At 56.9% G+C, this 22,253-nt stretch overlaps 1 protein-coding gene across 1 annotated transcript in view; it reads left to right on the top strand.

Moving 5' to 3' along the window:
• LOC102457667 (glycine receptor subunit alpha-4) overlaps nucleotides 1-20,649 on the top strand; it is a 28,984-nt gene extending 8,335 nt beyond the window's left edge. Inside the window, exons 3-9 of the mRNA XM_075896715.2 lie at nucleotides 673-740; nucleotides 2,750-2,973; nucleotides 6,178-6,260; nucleotides 7,397-7,537; nucleotides 7,986-8,200; nucleotides 10,579-10,728; nucleotides 20,032-20,649. Of these exons, the coding sequence (XP_075752830.1) occupies nucleotides 673-740; nucleotides 2,750-2,973; nucleotides 6,178-6,260; nucleotides 7,397-7,537; nucleotides 7,986-8,200; nucleotides 10,579-10,728; nucleotides 20,032-20,322 (1,172 nt within the window). The 3' untranslated portion in view covers nucleotides 20,323-20,649. The remainder of the gene's footprint in view (nucleotides 1-672; nucleotides 741-2,749; nucleotides 2,974-6,177; nucleotides 6,261-7,396; nucleotides 7,538-7,985; nucleotides 8,201-10,578; nucleotides 10,729-20,031) is intronic.
• Nucleotides 20,650-22,253: the final 1,604 nt, after the last annotated feature.

Genomic DNA, 22,253 nt, shown 5'->3' with positions numbered 1-22,253 from the left:
TATCTATCTGTGACGACGAGTCGGGGTTCCTCCGATCCTGCAGCCCTGTAGCAGCAAGAACAGAGACCACCAGCCAGTAGAATAGAGGAGCGTTATTGCTTCTCCAGGATACAGCACGGCACAGACGTCATGTGTCTACAGGAGTCTGGGCCAGGATGCCTCAGACTGCTTCTGATGGGGTGCTTGGGCCCTTAGATTCCAGCCCCCGCCTTACTTTGTTTCCTTCACGGTTCCAGCCCAAGACAACTCCTTCCCCCACATACACACTTCATTAGTTCCCTCGCTGCCCTCAACCGGTCTGACCGGTTGGGTCTTTGTCTACATGACCTAGGCGGCCCACCTGCTGGGCAGTGCTCACAGACAGAGGCTAGTGGGGGTGATCCACAGCCCACAGCATAGCAGCCGGCAAGGCACTGACACTACCTCATGACATGTGGGTGAGTCAGTGGGAATCTCACATCACAGCGCAGGGGGGCACCGGGTTACAGAGCAGACAGCTCCCCCCCCCACTACGTCACACTATCCAGGCAAAACCTGTGGGTCTGTGCATGGGCGTTTATTGGGGTGAGTGATGATGGGATGCAGACGGGTAGCAATAGATCAGTTTACATCGTCTCTTCCCCTCAGACCAGCGGCTGTAAGCTGGGCTCACCTTCTCTGGCTGTCTTTCAGGCCCGCCTGTCAACGTGACATGCAACATCTTCATCAACAGCTTTGGCTCCGTCACAGAAACCACCATGGTAAGACTTCGCCGCCTGTCCCACCCTCCTTCCCTGCCCTTTCCACTCCCTCAGAAGGGACAGCCGGGGGTGGTGCCTCCCATCAAGGGCTGGGAATTTGGCCCTGCTTTCTGTAATGGCCCAGGTCCCAGGAAGGGGCAAACTCCATGAGATGTGAGGTCAGACCCACCTCTAGTGCTGGAGTTCCAAACTTCTCTGAGGAGATTTTGGGCAGCCCTGCCTGGCACTGTGCATCCAGCCTGCCCGTGATGAGCAACGATGCCCTGCCAATACCCACGCTGCCTTCCCCAGCTGGGCAGCCCCCTGAGGCTCACCAAGCAGCAGGGGCCAGACGCCCTGTCCTGTGACCAGCCCCGCCGCCAATCTTTTAGACGAGACTGAATTGAAAAGCCACGGTTGTGCCTGGCCATTGAGGGCCGGAGGGCAGGGGTGGACTGGCCCGGCGGGATACCAGGAATTTCCCAGTGGGCCGTCGCCTGGTGGGCCGTCGTGTCCGCACGCCATTGCCTCTCACGCCGAGCGGCTCCGCGTCCGCGCTGTATGCGGCACGCAGAGCCCGAACCGTGCCGGACATGACGCAAGGGGCAGGGCTTGAGGGGCACACAGGAGTGACATCACGGGGAGGGCCGTTCTCAACCCATTTCCCAGACCTATTTTGATTGCCAGTACGCTCCTGCCAGAGGGCCCCTCCGCCTGCAGCGGGGGATGAACCTCACGCAGCAGGGCCAGCCGCCAGGGTCCTACAACCGTGAGTCAGACCACCCCAAAATCCAGAGCCTGCCGGGTCAGCGCTGGGGGGGTTTGGTCTGTTTTGTCGAGCTCCCTCTCTGCACCTCAGCCTGTGCAGCCATTCGCGCTGCCGTCTCCACACACGCACGCTGAAGAGGAGCACGTGCAACCCATGGGACTCGCAGCAGGCGGTACTGGGATGGCGGGGGAAGCCCTGCTGCTGGTCAGGGCAGACAGACTTTGCTTCTGGGGAGCCTGGTGTGCGACCCTGAGAGAACAGGGCTGAACTGAAGGCACAGCTGTGAGATTTAAAGTCACAGAGGCTGCAGGCTAGGTCCTAGCTGGAAGGACTGGCTCATCCCACCCATGGCTAGCCCATGCCCTCGCAGCAACAGGAGGATGGGATTTCAGGGGTGAAGCTGGCAGAGGAACTGTGACCTGTTTGCAGTTGATGTGTATGTGTGTGTGTGTGTTTCTAGGACAGTGGTGAATTTACAGTTGGGGGGTGTGTGTGTGTGTTTCTAGGACAGTGGTGAATTTACAGTTGGGGGGTGTGTGTGTGTGTGTTTCTAGGACAGTGGTGAATTTACAGTTGGGGTGTGTGTGTGTGTTTCTAGGACAGTGGTGAATTTACAGTAAGTGCCAACAGCCGTGACGTGCGTATTGTAGGAGGGAAAGGGCATTTCACAGACAAGTCTGTAAAACACTAGACAGTTTGTGCCCAGGCCTGGCTTACCATGTGGTCACCCAACTTCCCCAGGAAGACCCTGGCAGGTTTGAAACAACCCCAGAGGCCTGTCTCGGGTCACAGACTCCAGCCAGATCTTGGCCTGAAGGAGAGCCCAAGATCCGGGCTGTCCCTTTCTGGGTCCAAGTGCTTTGTTTGCCAGAACCCCTCTTCCCAGCTACAAGGGAACTCGTTACCGGCATGCTGTTCCCTAACTGGGGATTTGCATTAGTCCCCCTGACTGGCATCCTCTGTGGAGCCAGGACACAGCCCCTGATAACCCTAGTGAGAGGTCTAGACAGTTTCAAACGTCTGACTTTGCCAGGACGCCAGGACACCTGCCACACGCTGCTCCTTCTCAGCCATCCCTTCCCAAGGACTCTTCTCTGCCCCCGAGCGGAGGCAGGAGTTGGCTGCTCTTCCCCAGGAACCTGGCCCTGGCTCTCCCGCCCCACCTGTCGTACCCGATCCGAGCCCCTCAAGGCACAGTGGGTGCTTGACAACAGGGACTATCCCCTTCCCCCGCTGGTAGTGATGGGTGCCTCTTCCCTAGGATTACCGGGTGAACGTCTTCCTGCGCCAGCAGTGGAACGACCCCCGCCTGGCCTACAGGGAATACCCGGACGACTCACTGGACCTGGACCCCTCCATGCTGGACTCCATCTGGAAGCCCGATTTGTTCTTTGCCAACGAGAAAGGGGCCAACTTCCACGAGGTCACCACCGACAACAAGCTGCTGCGCATCTTCAAGAACGGCAACGTGCTGTACAGCATCAGGTACCCCGGCAGGGCCGTCCCAAGAAACGCGGCAGCGTAGGGGCACAGGCCGGCACAGCCATCGTGCCTTGCAGTCTCCTCAGGCTGCAGCCAGAGTCAGAGCCGAATGCAGCGGCCTGGCGCGTTCTGCATGAGGGAGAGGGGGTGGGGGTCTCGGCAGGGGAACTGGGCCGGACAGCTTGGTATCCGTTGCTGCCTCTTCCCTCCTCCCCTGGCAGCGAGCCCAGCCTGCCGCAGCATTGGCTGCGGCTAAACTTGGTGTGTGTCAGCAACGGGGGGGGGGGGGGGCTTCTTTGAGGATCTGTCCCTCGCTATCCCCCCTCAGCAACCCACCTCCTCCTCCCGCATTCCTCAATATCCAGACAGACATAGGGGCACCAGGTTAATCATACTATGTAAGGCCACATAAACCCTACGGACAGCCCTCCCCACGGGGCAGGGAGCAACAGGACCGCTCCTTTGGGAAGGGCCAGAGAAGACAGGAGAAGAGATTCTGCCCATCAGGGGACGGGGGGGGGGGGGGGGCGGGAGAGGGTCAAGAATCAGCCTTAGGAGGATAGAAACATGGGGATAGAAGGGATCTCAAGAGGTCATCTGACTAGCCCGGCCTCTGGACTGAGGCAGGTTCAGATACATCTAGACCAGTGGTTCCCAAACTTTTCGGCATCACGCCCCCTTTTTGATTTTTGAGAAACCCTCATTCCCCCCCGCCCCCCCAAATAGCAGCAAAACTTGAGGGGGAAAAAAAAGGGAACTGATTGGGGCCAAAAAACAAAAATAGCAGCACAACTTGGGGGGGGAGAATTGATGGAGGGGGCTGGGTGGCCTCACCCCCCTGGAATTTCTTCATGCCCCCCCCCCCAGTTTGGGAACCCATGATCTAGACCATCCCAGAGAGAGGTTTGTCCTCTGACCTGTTCTGCAAAGCTTTCAGTGGCGGGGACTCCCTGAATAACCTATTGCAGCGCTAAGCTACCCTGTAAGAGCCAGCCTCCATCGCCCTGGCCGCGCACAAAGACAATTGCTTCTTGTTCTGCCTTCCGCGGCCGTGAAGAAGAATCTCTCTTTGTCCTCTTCGCAGCAGCACTTAACGGATCTGAAGACTTATCGGCTCCGCTCTTCCCCAACTTAACGTTCAGTTCTTTCAGCCTTTCCTTGCAGGCTGCATTTTCTAAAGCTCTGCTCACTTTTGATGCTGTCTGCTGGACTCTGCACTTTGCCACTTGGTTCCTAAGCCAGGTGCCCAAAGCTGGATGCAGCTCTCCAGCTTGAGGCCTTGCCATGGTCTTAGACAACACCCCAAACCAATCAGCACCCCATTATTAGCTCATTCCTTTTGTGAGTCACTCTAACGCCCAATTCTTTTTGGCAATGCTCCCACCTGGCCCGTTAGTCCCCATTTGGTAGTGAGGCACTGGAATCTCCTTTTTATGGGTTTTGCAGTGGTCTTTACTGAATTTCATCTTGTAGATTTCAGGGCCGCTCTCCCATCTACCAAGGTAATTTTGGATTCTTACCCTGTCTTCCAAAGGGCTTGCTACCCTGCCGGCTGGGTGTTAGCCAGGGATTTTATACACATACTCAAGTCCTTAATGAGCACACTGAATAGTACCAGATCCAGGATGTACTTCTGGGGGCCCACCAGATACAGCCTACCAGTTGGACAGCAAGCCACTGATGGCAAGTGAAAGTATGGTGGGTTTTTTTTTTTTTTTTTAAACACACACACAGAATCATGCACCCACCATATAGCAATTTCATCTGGACCACATTTCCCTCAACCTTTTGATCCTCTGACTTGTGCAGAAGGGACCATCCTCAGAGGCGTCCCCCAGCACAGCAGGCCATGCTGTAGTATCCTTTCACTTTCCAGCCCTCTCTGCCAAGATCCACGCTGGTCTGCTTGGGGTCTTGCCTCTTCTGATCACTGCCCCAGGAGAGTCCCATGGCCATTTTGTCCCTCCCACAACAGCAGAGCCTCACAGATAATCCAGTGTCTTTGCACCAAGACCCCAGCTCTCAGCTCAGTGGCTCTCAGGTCTAGAGAGCATCCTTAGCCTCTAGCAGCCAGGGGCTTCATGCCACCTTCCCAGCAGCTGGTAGAGAAACAAAGACATAGCCTCTGCTCTGAGACTCAAACCAGGGAGCCCTGGCCAAGCAGCCAAGGTCTGCTCTGTTAGAGGCCTTGCAGTTGCCTCCCTGGCCTCCTTCCACTAGGCTTTCTTCAGGCCTATTCCTCCACTCAAGCAGCACCTCCCAGGGCTCCAGTTTCTGCCATGGAGTCAGCTGCAGGGCCTGACTCCAGCCCTATATCTTCCAGGAAATAACTGCAAAACTCTTCACCTGCAGCCCCTTCTGAGCCAGATTTATAGCCCCACCCAGCTCTTCCCCAGCTGGGCATCATCTTTAATTACACCAGGTGCATCCCCCAGATGCTCTCAGGTCCACATGAACCCTTTGGCTACGTCTACACTGGCATGATTTTCCGGAAATGCTTTTAACGGAAAAGTTTTCCGTTAAAAGCATTTTCGGAAAAGCGCATCTAGATTGGCAGGATGCTTTTCCGGAAAAGCACTTTTTGTGGAAAAGCATCCGTGCCAATCTAGGCGCGCTTTTCCGCAAAAAAGCCCCGATCATCATTTTCGTGATTGGGGATTTTTTGCGGAAAAGACTACTGTGCTGTCTACACTGGCCCTTTTCTGGAACAGTTTTCTGGAAAAAGACTTTTGCCTGAATGGGAGCAGCATAGTTTTTCCGGAAAAGCACTGATGATTTTACATTAGATTGTCAGTGCTTTTCCAGAAATTCAAGCGGCCAGTATAGACAGCTGGCAAGTTTTTCCGGAAAAGTGGCTGATTTTCCGGAATAACTTGCCAGTGTAGACACAGCCTTTCATTATCCGTGCGAAGACTCCGGCCCGGCACACTGGCATGAATACCCCTGTGACTCACCCACGTCCCTCCCAGTGGCTAATAGCCCATTCCTGTTACCAGCTCATGGAGTTACTCCGATAGCGGGATTGACACAGGCCCATGGTGGAGTCAGGTAGCACTAGCGAGAGGCTCTGTGCCTGCTGTTAGCTGTGGCCCAGGAGCACAGATCTCTGGTCCCGAGTCCCCAGCCTGCTTTGGAAGACAAGGATGGGGGGCTATCCAAATACAGCAGGCTCAGGCAAATCTGCTCCATTCCTTCTGCTCCTCCCAGGCTGACGCTGATCCTCTCCTGCCCCATGGATCTCAAGAACTTCCCCATGGACATCCAGACATGCACCATGCAGCTGGAGAGCTGTGAGTACCCTGAGAGTGTGGATGGGAGGTGGGACTTAAGGTCTGTCCCAGCATCTCTGCAGGCTGCAGCAGCGGCACTAGGGGAAGGAGGCTCCGCAGCTGTGGCCAGCAGCAGCTGTCTTCGTACATCCTGCCTCCTGTACTGGTCCCTTCCAGAGTGATAACCCCACATCCTCCTCAGCCCACATGCCCCTGCAGCTCCTGCTGCTGCTCAGACGTGAGGAGGCTGCTGGGCAACTGGGAGGGAAGGAGATGGGGTGCAGCAGGGAGGAAGATGTGGAAAGGAGGTGCGGCTGGTGGCAGCAATGAAGATGAGCTAAGGAAGGAGCTGAGGGCACAGGAAGGGAAGGGATGTGATTAGTGGGCAATTGAGAGAAACAGTGTGGGGAGGATTCTGATCCTGACTGTCCCCTTCATTTTGGGGTGAGTGGCCCTCACTTTGGGACTGCTGTGTGTGTGTGTATGTGTGTGTGTGTGTGTGTGTGTGTTCTAGATGCTGTGCTGTGCTGTGCTGTGCTTGCGGGAATGCCTGCAAGTGTCAGTGGTGCCTGAGGTGTGACTGCAGTGTAAGTGATGTCTGGGTATGTGGAAGATAATACTGCACCCCCGCTGTGCATATAGCCTCTGTCTCAGGTCAGTGCCTTGGTGTGTTTGCACCAGCATGACTTTCTGTGGAGACATGCCTCTCTGTGGCATGTTGCACATGCACGTGCGACTGTCGCACGGCAGAGCTACACGTTTGTGGCTGTTACCTTCCCTGGAGGAGCACTTCCAAGTCCCGAGGCCTGAAGGCAGGGACTCACAATGCACAAGGCAGGCAGCATTACTGCATGTCCAGCTAGGCAGGACAGATCTGCCTCCAAAGCCAGGGATGCACCGGGCATGGCAGAATTCCTGCTGGGGAAGTTCTCCCCGTGCCAAGCCCTTGCCAGCTAATGGGCTCACATCAGTGTCAATGCCCTGAGCCAGTGCTCTGGATGTAGAGACCCAGAGGCCGCAGCATGGAGCAGCCTCAAGTCTGCGTCTCCATCATCCAGTCTCTGGAGTTGCTCCCAGGGTTCTGAGAAGCAACTCCCAATTTTCACTCTCTCCTCATTCCCTTGCTCCATCCGTCCTCCCTCCTCTCTGCTCGCCAGTCGGCTACACCATGAATGACCTGATCTTCGAGTGGCTGGAAGAGCAAGAAGCTGTCCAAGTGGCCGAGGGCTTGACGCTCCCGCAGTTTATTCTGAGGGACGAGAAGGATCTGGGCTACTGTACAAAGTATTACAACACAGGTCAGTGCGCGCCGCACCCGCTCAGCCGGCATCGGCCCCGACAGCATCACAGCACTGGGACCCCTCCCCCATTGCCCACAGGAACTCCGCTCTGGGGTCTCTGCGAGCGGGGGAGTGGTCCTAATGCCCCTTCCAGAAACATGCTGCTGCCCAACGATTTCAGACTGGAAGTGCGGCTGGAGATGGTCTGCCATTGAGAAGCAGGGGAAGCTGGGAGCATCTCCCCCCGACTTATCACTTGCCAGGACAGCCCCGGCTCTTACAAAGAGGCCTCCAGTGGCCACACCTGCCAGTGCCTTGGTTTTGTGTTGCCACAGCACACCAGCCCTGACCCATGTGCTAGAGGGCTCGGACCGGAGACCCGGTCACCACGCGCTCTCTTGGGGCTGCGCAGATGGAGCGAGGGACCGTCTGTGGTGCTACCTGTCCTGTGTCTCTCTCCTTGCAGGGAAGTTCACCTGCATCGAGGTGAAGTTCCACCTAGAGAGGCAAATGGGCTATTACCTGATCCAGATGTACATCCCCAGCCTGCTGATTGTCATCCTCTCCTGGGTCTCCTTTTGGATCAACATGGACGCGGCCCCCGCCCGGGTCGGGCTGGGGATCACCACAGTGCTGACCATGACCACCCAGAGTGCAGGCTCCCGCGCCTCTCTGCCGAAGGTCAGTGGAAGCGGGCAGGGACCATGCTGCCCGTGCCTAGGCCACCGTATCACCTATTCCATGTGCCGACACCACGGCTCTTCCCACCCCCCGGCCTCAGCCAGCTGCCGTGCAGGGACCGCGTTGGGTCTGGAAATCTGTGGGGACCCCTTTGCTTCTGTCACAGCCTCTGGAGAAAAGACCATCAGCCCCAGGGCTCTTCCCACAACCCCTACGGGATGGTAACTTGACGGTAGATCCCAGACACCAGAGGTCTCCCATCCTGGGGGGTGCAAACACTAGTCCCCCAGGGCCAGATTCTCTATGGCAGTAGGCTGGAGTCCAGCTGAGCACCGCAGAAGTTTGCTTCTCCCCAGCGTGCACCGTGCCTCTCGCCAGCCTGGCCTCTGAAGGCCCAGTTCACAAGCCTTTCGCACTTGTCTGGTGCAATTGAAGGAGGTGTTTCACACTTATCTTCCTGCTGCCAGGATAGGCCCCTTTTGGCCAGCCCGGCCCCGGCCAGCATAGTCAGCCCATCTGCTCACCCAGCCTGCTGACAGCTTCCAAGTTCAAAAGAAAAATGTTTCTTCCTGCTTCCTAGCACCAGAATGGTGCCAGGGTTTTCTAACTAGCCCCATGCCTGGAGAGCAAACAAAAGAGGCCGCCAGCGCATGCGCCAAACGTCCCTCCCTAGATATGGGTGAAGTCCCTGGGACTGCAGGAATCCCAGCTGGGCTCTGTGAGGGGGAGTAGGGATGGAGAGGCAGGCTGGGGTGCTGGCGGGCCCTAAGTGGAGAGGGAACATTCCCGACCCTTTCCGGCCTGCCTTCAGAAACCACCTGCCTTTAAAGCAACAACCCCCCCTCCCCGCCAGCATTCGCCACCCTGCTATTGACACAGAGTGAATCCAGTTCTAAATCTGATCTTCTCCGGGGTCCAGGCAGAGGCAAACGCAGAGAGGCCAGAAAGCCCAAGCAGGGACGGCCTAGAGGAGTTGTACAAGCACCCACTGAGCCATGGAGGGGTCATTAGCAAGGCTGAATCGAGGGAACAAAGATCCTCTCCACAGCCTGGATGCACGTAGGGTGCTACGCTCAGCCTGGCTCTGTGTTCCGCCAGAGCGGACGGGCCAGACCTGGAGGGGAATTCAAGGGCAGGTTTCTAGTTTTTGGTAGCAGGAAGGGGGCTGTAGTGAGGGTTTTTGCAGCTCCAACAGAGCAAGCGCTAGCGAGGAGTTAGTCAGTATTCACAAGCCGGTACAAGCCCCAGCGGCGATCAGGGCCCCATAAGGGTAGGCGAGGTGCAGACACCACGTCAGCGCCCCTGAGAACAAGTGAATGGGGCACTGGTGAGGAACAGCAGCGCTTTCCAGCCCCTCGCACGACGGAGTTTCTATCACAAGTGATTTGGGAGCCTGGTCCTGCTGCCCATTGACTCCTCGTACAACTGGCCCAGGAGATTCCAGGCTGGAAGGGCAGGGGGCTACAGAGCAGGACGAGGGGCATCAGCAGGGCTGGGTGGGGAGTGGGGCAGGACCCATGTTCCCTCTACTTTTTTCCATCCCTGAGCAGAATGAACTTTCTTATCGGCACCAATGTGGAGGTGACGTGGCTCCTCCCCAGCAGCTTCAGGGCTTGGGGAGAAGCATCTCACCCTGCTACAGCCCTGAGCCCCTGCTGCATGGGGCTTCCCGGGGAACTCAGGGCAGGGCTGGCGAGGAAACCGAGACTTCCAGACCAGCATGGAGGTGCGTTGGCAAAGCCAGCTCAGCTCCTGCCAGCCCCTTGGGTCAGCCAGGGCCGAGGGGGAGCAAGACCCTTCTTCCCTCTTGCTGCACTGGGAAGGCGCCCCATGCTGTGGAGGGCTGCTGGCCAAGCCGGCACAGCCCCACGGCTGGTCTGCCCAGGGGCTCGGCAAAGCACCGGCAGCGACATCCGAAAGCTGCTTTGCGTCAATGAAAGCAGGAGACGGCAGGAGGCAGATGGGTGGAAAATGCACCGAGTGCCGCACAATTGATTTTTCTTCTTCCCCTCCTCTCATGGCCCACTGGCTCCCTCCCGAGCCCCACACGGCCGCGCCAGGAGAGGATGGCAGAGGGCCCCTCTCCTTACCGCCTCAGCACAATCGCCTCTGAGTGGAGTGGGGTGGGAGAGGCAGAGCGAGGGAAGGAGAGAGAGGATGTTGGGGGCGACTGGAAAAGGGGGTGAGAGGGAGAAGGCAGGAGGGAGAGGGAGAAGCGAAAGGGGCTGGACAGGCCAGAGGAGATGGTGAGAGGCTCTGTCTAGTAGAAGTGAGTGGGAGGCCTGGCCAGAGAATGGCCACGTTCCCACAGGCCGGAGCCTCCAGGCTCTGTGCTCTCTGCCCAGACCCATTCCTCCCCTGCCCATGCCGGTTTGCAGGTCTCCTATGTGAAGGCCATTGACATCTGGATGGCCGTGTGCCTGCTCTTCGTCTTCGCTGCCCTGCTGGAGTACGCGGCCGTCAACTTCGTCTCGCGCCAGCACAAGGAGTTCATGCGCCTGCGCAGGAGGCAGCGACGCCAGAGGATGGTAAGTCCCGCCCCCCCCCACCTGCCAGCTCACACAGCGTCCTCACCACGGGGATCTCCCCGACAGGCTCCCCAGTCCTTCCCCGCCTTCCCCCCCAGCCCCGCATGCTTGGAGAGGCCTGTGCTGGGAGTTTGACGAAGCTCTCTCAGTCGTGTCCCAGAGCTTCTGCGCCAGGGACCCAGGTACAGCTGTGAGAGGCACCCAGCCTCCAGGCAAGACCCGCGGTCCTGCTGCCCAGCTACAGCCGGCTGGGGGTGGCCGCTTGGCTTGCGCAAATCGGTCACAAATTCCCGCCTTAGGGCGACAGCAGGGGTGCTGGGAGCAGGCAGTGCCCCCCGGCAGGGGCATGGACCTCAGTAACAGTGGAGCTGGGGGAGTTAGGGGCCTGCCAAGGGCCTGATGGCACCTTGTTGCTGCCGACTACAGCCTGTGGGCCCAGGCCTGGCTGGGAGGGGTGGGGGGTGTTCTATTACTCAGCTGCCTTGAGCAGCCCTGAGATACCTGCAAGGTACCCCCTAAGTGTCCAGCTGCCCCGGAGCCTCACGGGGCCCAGGCCTGCTGCCACTCCGGCAAAGGGGAGCTTTCCCATGGAGTGGCCTGGGGCCGGACCAGCCACTAGCTCAGTCACGCTGCCCATCCCGACCCCAGCCAGAGGGGAGCTAGGCCCTCCTAGACCTGCCAGCATCCTTGCACCAAGCAGAGGAAGGGCTGCGAGGGTGTCCCCCGTGATCCGATCCCAGGCTGGGCCGGGGGACACAGGGACTGATCCAGGCAGCCGCTGTCCTCCTGCAGGAAATGCCATCACTCCCTTTGCTTTAAGGTGTGCTTGGGGGGGTGGCCCTTCCCCCTCGCCCCAGGGGCAGGGTATCAATATGTCGTCGTGGCAACAGAGGATACGCTGCCGATCACCAGTCCAGGCATCAGATAGGCTCTAAATAAATAAAAGCGGCGTTGCCGAGCTGCGCTTTGGTTGCCTAGCGACAGAGCCCGGATAGATGGGGCTTGTTAACGGTGGCGCTCTGATCTGAAGTGAAGGATCCCTGCCTGCTCGCGCTACAGGCTGGAGAGGGCCCATATGCCAGGCCCATATGCTGCCGCTCACGCCCGGCAGGCGACCCCGGCCGCAGCCGCAAACCAGCTTCCCCAGGTCTCGGCGCCAATTGGCCGCGGGCTGTGGCAGCGGAGGGGGGTCTGGGCTCAGCCGCCGGCCCCCTCCTGTGTGCCTCCTCCGCCGGCTGCAGTCTGCCCAGGAGGGGGCTGAGCCAACACCCCACCATAGCGGGAGCCTCCCCACGGCCGTCAGGGAGGCTGGCTCAGGCTCCGAGGCAGGGAGCACAAGGCGGCTGGAAAGAAAATGGGACGAGGCCTCCCCTGGGCGGAGCAGAGCAGCCCGCAGACGAGGCCTGACTTCCATGAGGTTGGCAGGCCCAGGGACCCGCTCCGGGGCTGGCACTTTGCAGCCCTCCTTTTCCGTGTGCGATGAAGTTGTGCTTCTCACTTTCCAGTGTCCTCCTTCCCGTCAGAGGGGCCGTGTGGGCGCCCTCCAGTGGCTAACGTCACCACATGACTTGGCAGGAAAGGCTCAGTGCAACCGGCTACATAAGGGAACGGATTCTCTCCTGCCTCGAACACCTGACAGCCAGGTGTGAGCACGCTGCAGGGCAGAATCTGGCACACCCTGGCCGCCAGCCCCACTCCCTCATCCCATCCTGCGACGGAGGGTGCGTCTGCATCTCCCGTTGCAGTTAAAGTGAGAACAGGGGGCTCGGCGGAAGCCAGAATCAGACCCTCTGGCTGGATGTGCCCGGACACTTACCTATTGTGTGTGGGCACGGTGCTGGTGTCCCACCTGTCCAGGCAGGGCGCTGTGCAGCCAGAGGTACATTCAGAGCTGCCCTTGCCCATTTGCCGAATATGCAGCCATGTGGGGCACCCAAAAATATGGGGCACCGCTGAGACTTCATGCCCACCCACCTGCCTCTTCCTACCCCTGCTCTGTGGCGCTGCTTCTTCTGGAGAGGAGCTAGCAAACTTACAAGTGACGCAGCCTGCCAGAGCTCTGAGCAGACACAGTACCTGGGAAAGAGCCATTTGAGTGGCAATGAAACCATTTTACAGGCATTGGCCAACCCCAGGTACAGACGGTCCGTTTCTGAATTTACTGTGTGAGTCGACAGGACCTTAGTTTAAAAGTTGCTTTAAGATATTTCATTGGTGTGTTGCTGAAGATTATAAAATCACAGCCCTAAAAACATTCACCATTCCCCCACTCCAGCCTGCTATTGGGCATAGGAGCAGCTGTTTAATAGTGCTGCATAGGGCCCCGAAGGACGGCCCTGGGCACTTTCCTCCATAACTTGCCACATCCCGCTCCCTTTTCCCCAGCATATTACCGCCGGGCGGGCACCCTTCCCTGCCCATTCTACCCTGCCTCCTTTTCCCTGGCGCTACCGCCTTCGCTCAAAGCTTCAGTGCACATGTACTGGCTGGTGGAGCCAATCATCCGCTGTCCTGTTTTTGTTTGGTCTGCGCTAATGGATTCCAAAAGGGCCTGACCAGCCAGACGCCCAGCCTGGAGTCCCTGCAGCAGCTGGACAGCCTGCGCAGCCGCGAGCCCACCTACGGAACGCTCTCGCAGTTCTGCAGCTCCAGCTCCAGGGTAAAAGCAAAGCCCCCCCACCACACCCCCTGTGTGAGAAACCTCCCCCCCCGCCTTCATGTCAGCCTCCCTCAACCGCTCCTAGCTCGTCCCCTGAAACGAGGGGGTAGTCCTTGTCACCGGGGAGAGCTGCATTGCCAGGCCGGGCCTTTGAGCGGCTATGTTCATCCCGCAGGGGTGCTCAAAGGCCAGGAAGATGAGAGCCACCAAAGTACTCTGGATTGGGGGGTGTTCAGACTTAAGGGGAGCTGAACAGTCTCACTGGCCAAGGTAGGGATGGTTAACGGCAAGGGCACAGCAGGGATGTCTGGGTTCCCATCCCAGCTCTGTCACCGTGGGACCTTGGGTAAAGCATTCTGCCAGTCGGTGCCTCAGTTTCCCCCTCTGTAAAAGAGGGGGTAATGCTAAGTACCAGTACTGCTGATTTAGAAGATGCGTTGCTGATCGGGAGAGCGATGCGATTTCTGTGAAGCAACATTACGTCCCATTCCTGGGACTCGCACCTTCTCCTAAGCATTTTACAAACATCCCTCAGAGGGACTAAGATGGGAAGGGTCTTGCCAGAAGCCCCAGGGTGAAAAATGGCAGAGCTGGGTACAAAACCCAGTCTGGGTCTTGCTACTTCCCCCCACTTCCTTTTGAGGCTTCTACTCCACAACTCGCCTCAGAAGGGCAGCCCCCTGTCCTGCCTGCTAGCCGCTGCTTCCTACCGATTCCCCATGGGCAGACAACGCAGCTTCTTAAGAGCACACTGACCAGGGACCCGGGAACGTCTGCCAAATGCTGTCCTGGGAGTGAGTGGCAGCTCTCCGGAGCCCTTGTGCCTGAGGAGAGTGACCACAGCTATGCAGCCCAGTGCCCTAAGAGGGAGGCGGGGTAAGGTGACTGTTGAGATCCCTGGGCAGAGACAGTCTGGACATAAATCACAAAATCCAGCACTGTAAGGACATGCATATGGGGTACAGAAAGAAGTGAGAGGTGAATAGGTTGGGGGGGGGGAGGGCAGGGAACGGAAACGGTGTTCTACCCTGAATGCCAAATTCAGGGAGAACAGGGATTGGCACAGGTCTGAGTGGTGAGGGAGGAAACAGGACTATCACACTCAGTGCAGGTCCAAGAGGTGAGGATGTACTGGGATATGCAGTCAGGACTGTCACACTCGGGGCAGGGCAGAGTGGTGACTGTGTGCTTGGGTGTGCAATCAGCAGTCACACTCGGGGCAGAGTGGTGACGGTGTACTTGAGTGTGCAATCAGCACTGGCACTCTCATGGCAGGGCAGAGAGGTGACGGTGTACTTGAGTGTGCAATCAGCACTGTTACACTCGGGGCAGGGCAGAGTGGTGACTGCTTGGGTGTGCAATCAGCAGTCACACTCAGGGCAGGGCAGAGAGGTGACGGTGTACTTGGGTGTGCAATCAGCAGTCACACTCGGGGCAGGGCAGAGAGGTGACGGTGTACTTGGGTGTGCAATCAGCACTGTTACACTTGGGGCAGGGCAGAGTGGTGATGGTGTGTAATCAGCACAGGCAGAATAGCTGCCTGTACTTTTGTGAGTGCTGCTCTTGGAATTCCTGACCTTCAAAAGAGTTTCTCCATAAGGCAGAATAAAGTGTCCATGTTTGCTACTGACAACCATGACCTGCAGCCCTGAATGCCTCCTCACCTGTTGCTTTCCCTCTGATCTCGCCCAGCCCCTCCATCGCGTCACAGTGACCCTGAAAGCCCAGCTGTCCTACCAGCCATCCCTGTGCACCTCTGAGCTGCCTCATCCCTGCTCCTCTCCCTCACCGTAGCCCGCTCTTACCACCTCCTTCCTCTGCTTCACAGCTCCCTAATTCCAAAGGGAAAATGGAAGCCAAGTAGATTGAATGCTCCTGGTTTCCCCTCTGCATAAATTCTCACCGGCATGTTTACTCAATGAAAGACCCAGTAAAGACAAGAGGAGACATTGTGCTCTGTCTCCCCAGGGTAAATCTAGGACAAACCCACTGAATCCAGAGTTACACCAGCCTTGCAGAGAGCAGAACTGGGCCCAACCCCCTGCTCAAAGAAGTTTACAGTGTAAGGGCCCAGCTGAACTCCCAATGGGGCCGCATGGCAGAGCCGGTACCGGGGTTGTGTCTGGCGTGTGGCTGGGGCACTAACTGAAGCTGTTCCATTCTGAAAAGTGTCAGTGCAAAACCGACACCTTTTCCCCAGCAGCGTGCTGGCAGTGAATCCTGCTTTCAGCCTTCGGTGGCCAGCCACTGGCCCTGGGACTCACACCCCGCCCATGTAGACAAGGTCAAGTGCTGTCAGCTGCCATTTGCATGACTCCACCTTAATGCTGGTGGCCAGGCATCAGTGGCTGAAACTGAGGCAAACCTGTGGGAGAGCGAGCTGGAGTCTGTTCCTTTCGTGCCTTGTCGCCAGGGTTGTGTGCACGCTCCCGTGACACGGCCAGTCTCTCCACTGCAGAGAGGGGCTGTACAGATTTCAGCTGTGCAGTCCCACGCGAGTGTAGTTGTTGCTTTCAAACAGCAGCGCTGTCATGAGGAGACATGGCCCCTGGCTTCAAGCCACCTTGGCCCACCCTCCCCCAGGGCTTGAGTTCTGTGGCGTGCCCCCTGGAGATGCCACACACAACCTCAGCCGGGTGTTTCTAGCCCTTACACCTGGGGAGAAAACTTCCCAGAGGTGATGCGAATGGAACCAGTACATTAGTCTGCAGACAGCCTGAAAGAGCAGCTCTCAGAGGGGTGAACTGTGTTTTCATCTCAAGAGGGTGTTCCATTTCAAATCCGAGGGACGGTGCAAAGTTCAGTGATGGAATTGTTCCACCGCTGATTGTTTGAACACCCCGCTAGAGTCACTATCCCCGAAAGCCAGAGAGCCTGCCCACCTCACTGCCAGCTTCTTAGGCAGCTCCCCTACAAAGTTCTGCAGCCCATGGGACATTTACAATTTGCGGGCAGCATAAAACAAACAGAAGGCCAGGTCAGATTCAGTAATGGAGAGGGCTCTCCGGGGATTGGAGTAGCCATGTCTAGGTGAATCCAGTCCTCACTCTCGTTCTATACATGGAACGGCCACCGCATCTCTGGCTGGCTGCACCGGTGTGCCATGAAACAGAAAGACCTCGCTGCAGAATACCCAGACAAAGCAGGATTTCAGCCTTCCAACGAAGGGTTAAATATCTCAATTTCAGGCTCCCTTCCCTGCCGCCGGCTGATTCCCAGAACACGCAAGGCAGCCTTGTCCAGGGATTTGCCCCGATTCCAGCCTCTAGCATAAGTACACTCGTACAAATCCCATGCAGAGTTTGGCCTCGCAGCCACCATGTGTCATGTGGGCAGCTCACATGACTTTCAGGCAGCTCTGCAGGTGCACAGACCAGATTTGCCAACCTCCGCTGGAGGTTTGCTCTATTGTAGCCGCATCGCAGCTGCTACTGATGGTGGCTTTGGGGACCCAGCGTCAGCCCAGGCAAGGCCTGGTATTACTGCAGGTCTTGGGGATTGATGATCTTCCCAAAAGCGCCAAACAAACCCCGGCAGAGCCCCACCTGCATCTGGAGCGTAAGAAAAAACTGAGCTCCTCATTGCAGCTCCTAAAGGAGCGCTGAAGGGCGCTACCCTCTGTCTGGCTTTGCAGTTCACCTTTAGCAACCCTGCTGCGTGTGCCGTTCCTCGGCGGGCACGCTCTCCGCTTGCCTGGACTTGGCAGCTAGCAATATATCTAACGAAAGGACAAATAAAGCTCTGCAACAAAAGAAAACGAATATCAATAATTTACCAGCTCCCTGTTCTCCCCACTGGGAGCAACTTGCTTAGTAGGCAGGTTCCCCTGTTAAACAAAGAGCCAACTCAGGGCTCTCTCTGCATGAGAACCCCCTGGGCTGACTGATCTCCACCCCAGAAATGAACATGGTGGAGGAGGAGGAGGACTTTGGTCCCTGCTCACTCATGCAATGAGCAGGCCTGTGCTGGGACTCTCGGGAAAGTGAGAACTAAGCACAAAAAGTGATGATGGATAATTGTGCTTTCCAATTGTGGCCCTTGTATCCAGGGATCGGAGGGACCTGTAGCAACACCATTTTCATGATACTTTGTAGGGCGGTAGTGTTCACGGCCCCCCAATGAGATCAGAACCCCACGGGGTCAGTTGTTCTACGCAGAAAGGGACAGCCCCGGCCCTGAAGTGCTCACAACCCGAATAGACAGGACTGTGGGTACCAGAGAGGCTACTACCTACAAAGAGAAGCTTGGGGAGAGGTACAGAGTTGCCCAACATCTGTAGTGGAGCCATGTGTTGATCCCAAGTCTTGTGAGCGCCAGTCCAGCAGCTTAACCTCGCGATCAGACTCCTTTCCACTGATCACTAGAATAATGGGGGGCACTTCCATCGAAGGGCCGCTGCATCCTAGGGAAGTCAGCGCAGAATTTGGCCCACTAAATGTTTTAGCCTGGCAACTCTACATAGTGCTAGGGAAAGGATGCCTCTGGCTCATTTTACCCATTACAGAAATGCAGCCACTTCTGGGGTGAAATCGCCACTGTTAAACAGCACACAGCAACGCTACCCAGGAGTGGAAGCGAAGCTAAGTGACCCCTAGGAAGCTGTGCAAACGCACCTCCCAGATCTGGGTCAATCTCTTTCTGTAAGCACCCCACACCGACAGGCACGCTAAAGTCCTCCCTATGGAGCGACCCAGACGCAGCTCTGCTTTGCGGCAGGATAATGCAGTGTAAGGAGACAGGGTAGAAATATCCACTCAGAGCTTGCCAACCCTGCCCTGGCAGCCAAAACAGCCGTTCTGGGGAGCTGAGCACTGACTGGAGTCCTAGTATCATATGGCTGCTTCTGTCCATGAGTCTTGTTCTGTAGACACACAACAACGGGTGTAGTTCACTCCATGTCTGCACAACAGATAGTGATAGCAGACTCCCCCGCAAGCAGATGTGGATTGGACCTTCCAGCCACCTGCCGCCATACCCCTGCCTCGCGGAGGGGTCGGTGGTGACCAGAGTCAGGGGGTTGTGTAGAACAGTCCCTCTCTTACGCACTCCGGGGATTGCAGCGAGTCCCCCGACCGGCCTGCTAGCTCTTCTGGGGATAAGGACTCTGTGCAGGGACACTTGGCTTCCCAGGCCCTGCTGCCATGGCTCTCCCGCAGCTACACGGGCAATGGTGCTGCAGGGACTCCGGGTGGGGCTGCTGCCTCAGTGAGCTGGGAGCCCTCCAAGCTTGGAAGCTGAGGCCCTGACCTCCTCTTGCCCTGGTTACCCCTGTTGCTTTGCTCGTCCCTGGTCCAGCAGCAGCAGGGGGAGTCCCTTGGGGTGGCGAGGGGCTGTGCAGGAGGAACATGGGGGGCAGGGGAGGATGTGGGGGAGCAGGGTTGCGTGAGGAAGGCCTGGGGTGAGAGAAGCTGAGGAGAGAGGCTTGGTGGTTTCAGCTCTTACATCACCCACCTGCCACCCAACACACTGGCCTCCTCCCTCCAGCTCCACGCAGCTCGTTCAACCTCCCCCAGTCAGCTATTGCTAAAACCCAGCATGCCTCCTCCTCCCCCAATGACCGCTGTTACAAACACACCGTCCCTCAGCCACCATCCACCACAACATCCTGAAACACGCCCGGCCCCTGGCAACCTGCTACCACGCATGCCAGCCCTTCCCTTCCACTACGCCCCTCAATCTCCGGAGCAGGTCGAGAAGAGCCATTCCCCGCCCTGCTGCCTGCTCTGCAGGGCAGACTGCCTGCTGTGTGTGTGTGTGGAGATGGGAGTGTTGCGGGGAAGATAATCCACGGGAGGTTACTAGGGCTGGGTACCACTTCACTGGGATTTCCTGGTTTTTCCTGGAATCATGCCGGTGTGTAGACGTGACTGGTTCCTTACTCCAGGGCTTTGGGGGAGGTAGACTGTTTGGAGATGGATTATCTTATCTTTATGGTTTTCAGTGTATTTACCCTTGTAGGCCTCACATGCAGCTCTCTCCACCCAATATATATAACCTGTGTTATCCGGCACGCTTGGGGATTAGGGCATTCCGGTTATCTAAAAATTCTGGTTATCTGAGGGTCCCATCAACCTAAGAAAAACCAATGGACAATAGTCGTAAAACTCAAGTTTTTAATATTGGTAGTTTTGTAGTGTGAGGCAGTTGGTCTCACATTTCTATGTTGAGTTAAAGACGATTAGTACTTCTTAAATAAAAAATTGTTAAGCCATTCATGGTAAACCAAGCCAGGCCTGTGCGCCTGAAGATGTGACAGTATTGTGGCTGGGGGCAATGCCGGTTAACAGAGTTTTCTGGTTAACAGAGTGCCGGATAACAAAGGTTTCACTGTACTCCCAGTATGGCCCTGAGGCCGTCGTGGGCCGCAGCAGTGTGCTGACTGGGCCACAAGAGGGCTGTGGGTTGAGAACCACTGTCTGGGTGACTCACGTGTGTAATGCATGCAGAGCACAGCCCTGGCCCAGGAAAGGCGTGCATGCGTGAAGCCCTGGGCGTAAGCACAATCTTACTGGCTACAGTGGCACTCCCCGCTAGGGGATCTGCTAAGCTCACCCTTCTACCTGCACGATCCAGCCTTATAATCTGTGGCCCGTGGCCCTGAACTCACGTGCTGTGTCCTTCCCTTCTCACCTGCGTCTCCCCAGGAGGAAGAGGTGGTCCGCGAGAGCCGCTTCTACTTCCGCGGCTACGGCCTCGGCCACTGCCTACACATGAGGGATGGTGGTGCTGCGGAGGGCCCCAGCATCTACAGCCCGCCTCCCCCGGCCCCCTTCCTGAGGGAGGGGGAGGTCGTCTTCAGGCACTACGTCGACAGGGCCAAGCGGATCGACACCATCTCCCGAGCCGTCTTCCCCTTCACCTTCCTGGTGTTTAACGTCTTCTACTGGGTGATCTACAAAGTGCTGCGGTCCGAGGAGATCCACCCGGCACCCTGAGGCCACATGAAACATGGCGCCATGCAGGGGAGCTGCCTCATCTTCCTGGTCTCGGGTGCGCCCGCCCGGCTGTGTGGGCTGGCCTCTGTCCCCAGCACCAGTCAGGGCATTAGTAGCTTTGCCGGGGCCTTGTCTCGCTCTGAGCCGGAACGTCTAGGACCAGCTGAGAAACCTGGACACATGCTGCCCGCGAGAACCTAGCCCTACTCCATCCACCCCTACCCCAGCATGGTGTTGGGGGTCACTGTGCTGCTTGTTATTAATGAGATCTTGAGCTCGTCTGGGCAAGGCCCATCCCGCCCTGCAAACCAGACCCGGCAGCAATGGACAGACACCACTCCGGGGGGTATTTACATTCTTCCGCTGATATTTACATTCTTGGCCGTCTCATCTCCTTGCTCTTGTCCTTAATTCTTTATAGCCACGGGGCAGAGGCGCTGCTGGAGGGGGGCCCCATGGGGTGAGTATGTCAAGAGCAAGTCACCCAGCCTCCTCCCAGACTGGTCAGAAAGCGGCAGTGCAGCAGAGAGCCCTGGACCAGCTCTGGAGATGGTTCCGGCTGGCTGTCTAGGGGCCACATTTATGTTCTTGACTTCCTCTGTGAAGAAACGCTCCCAGTCCTCCCCTGGATCCAGTCCATCCGTTCCCCTTCTGCTCTCCCGCCGGACGGAGCCGCACACCTCATGCAGTGCTCTAGCGTAGATTTCAGGTGCAGGAGGGAAAGGGTGGTTTTAAAAAAAGCCACAATAAATAAGGGCCCACCCTGTGCAGGATGAGCCACCGTAACTCCTGCTAGTTAAACTGGAACGTAACGGTGCTCAGAACCAAAGAGAAGGTTTGATGAGACTGAGCTCTCTCGCAAAGGTGCCAGGGGGCAGCCGAGGTCTCTGAGGTGCTGTTGACTCCAAAGAGGAGGAGGGGTTGTCTTGTCGGCGTCCAAAGGGCAGGGATTCTGGGGATGGCCAGGATCCCTAGATCAGCACTTTTGATCTCTCCTGGGGAGTTGCCTCCTGCCACAGTGAGAACAGGATCAAATCCTGCTGGGGCAGGAAGAGGTAAGGCATGTGCTTTCAACCCTAAAAAGGCAGAAGGAGGAAGTGCTGGCTTTCACCAGTCTACTTCCATTCCCCACCTATTTGCCCTCCCCAGCACCACTAGGCTAGCTGGATAATGTTATACTGGATCCAAGTCACCCCGTTGTAATTCTGTTGAAGTCAGCAGCATTATATCATGGCTATTTGGTCACGTAACCTAGGCCTAAATCTTCAGGGTTCTAATAATCTGGGGAAGGACAGACCTGCAATAGCTTAGAAAAATCCACGGCTCTTCCCCAAGAAAGAAAAGCAATAGGCACAGTTTATATAGGTCCTACAAAAAAACAATGTGGCTATGTCTAGACGGGCGTCATTTCCCGCAAATGCTTTTAACGGAAAAGTTTTCCTTTAAAAGCATTTGCGGAAAAGAGCATCTAGATTGGCACGGATGCTTTTCCGCAAAAGCACGTTTTGCGGAAAAGCGTCTGTGCCAATCTAGACGTGCTTTTGTGCAAAAAAAGCCCAGATCGCCATTTTAGCCATCGGGGCTTTTTTGCGCAAAACAGTACTGTGCTGTCTACACTGGCCCTCTTGCGCAAATCATTTGCGCAAGAGGGCTTTTGCCCGAATGGGAGCAGCATAGTATTTCCGCAAGAAGCTCTGATTTCTTACAGTAGGAAGTCAGTGTTCTTGTGGAAATTCAAGCGGCCAGTGTAGACAGCTGGCAAGTTTTTCCGCAAAAGCAGCTGATTTTGTGGAAAACTTGCCAGTCTAGACACAGCCTGTTGTGCTGTTATGCTCCCTTTCTGGCCTTTTGGGCTCTCCTATTCCCATATAACTAACCCAGACAGTGCCCAAAGCAGGGCTCATATCCTCAGAGATCCTGGCACTCATGCT

Source organism: Pelodiscus sinensis, chromosome 13, assembly GCF_052426305.1.
Source record: "Pelodiscus sinensis isolate ZL-2025 chromosome 13, ASM5242630v1, whole genome shotgun sequence".
NCBI classification, from domain to species: Eukaryota; Metazoa; Chordata; order Testudines; family Trionychidae; genus Pelodiscus; species Pelodiscus sinensis.
Note: the sequence above shows the minus strand (reverse complement) of the source record. Positions and strands in the feature narration are given on the sequence as shown.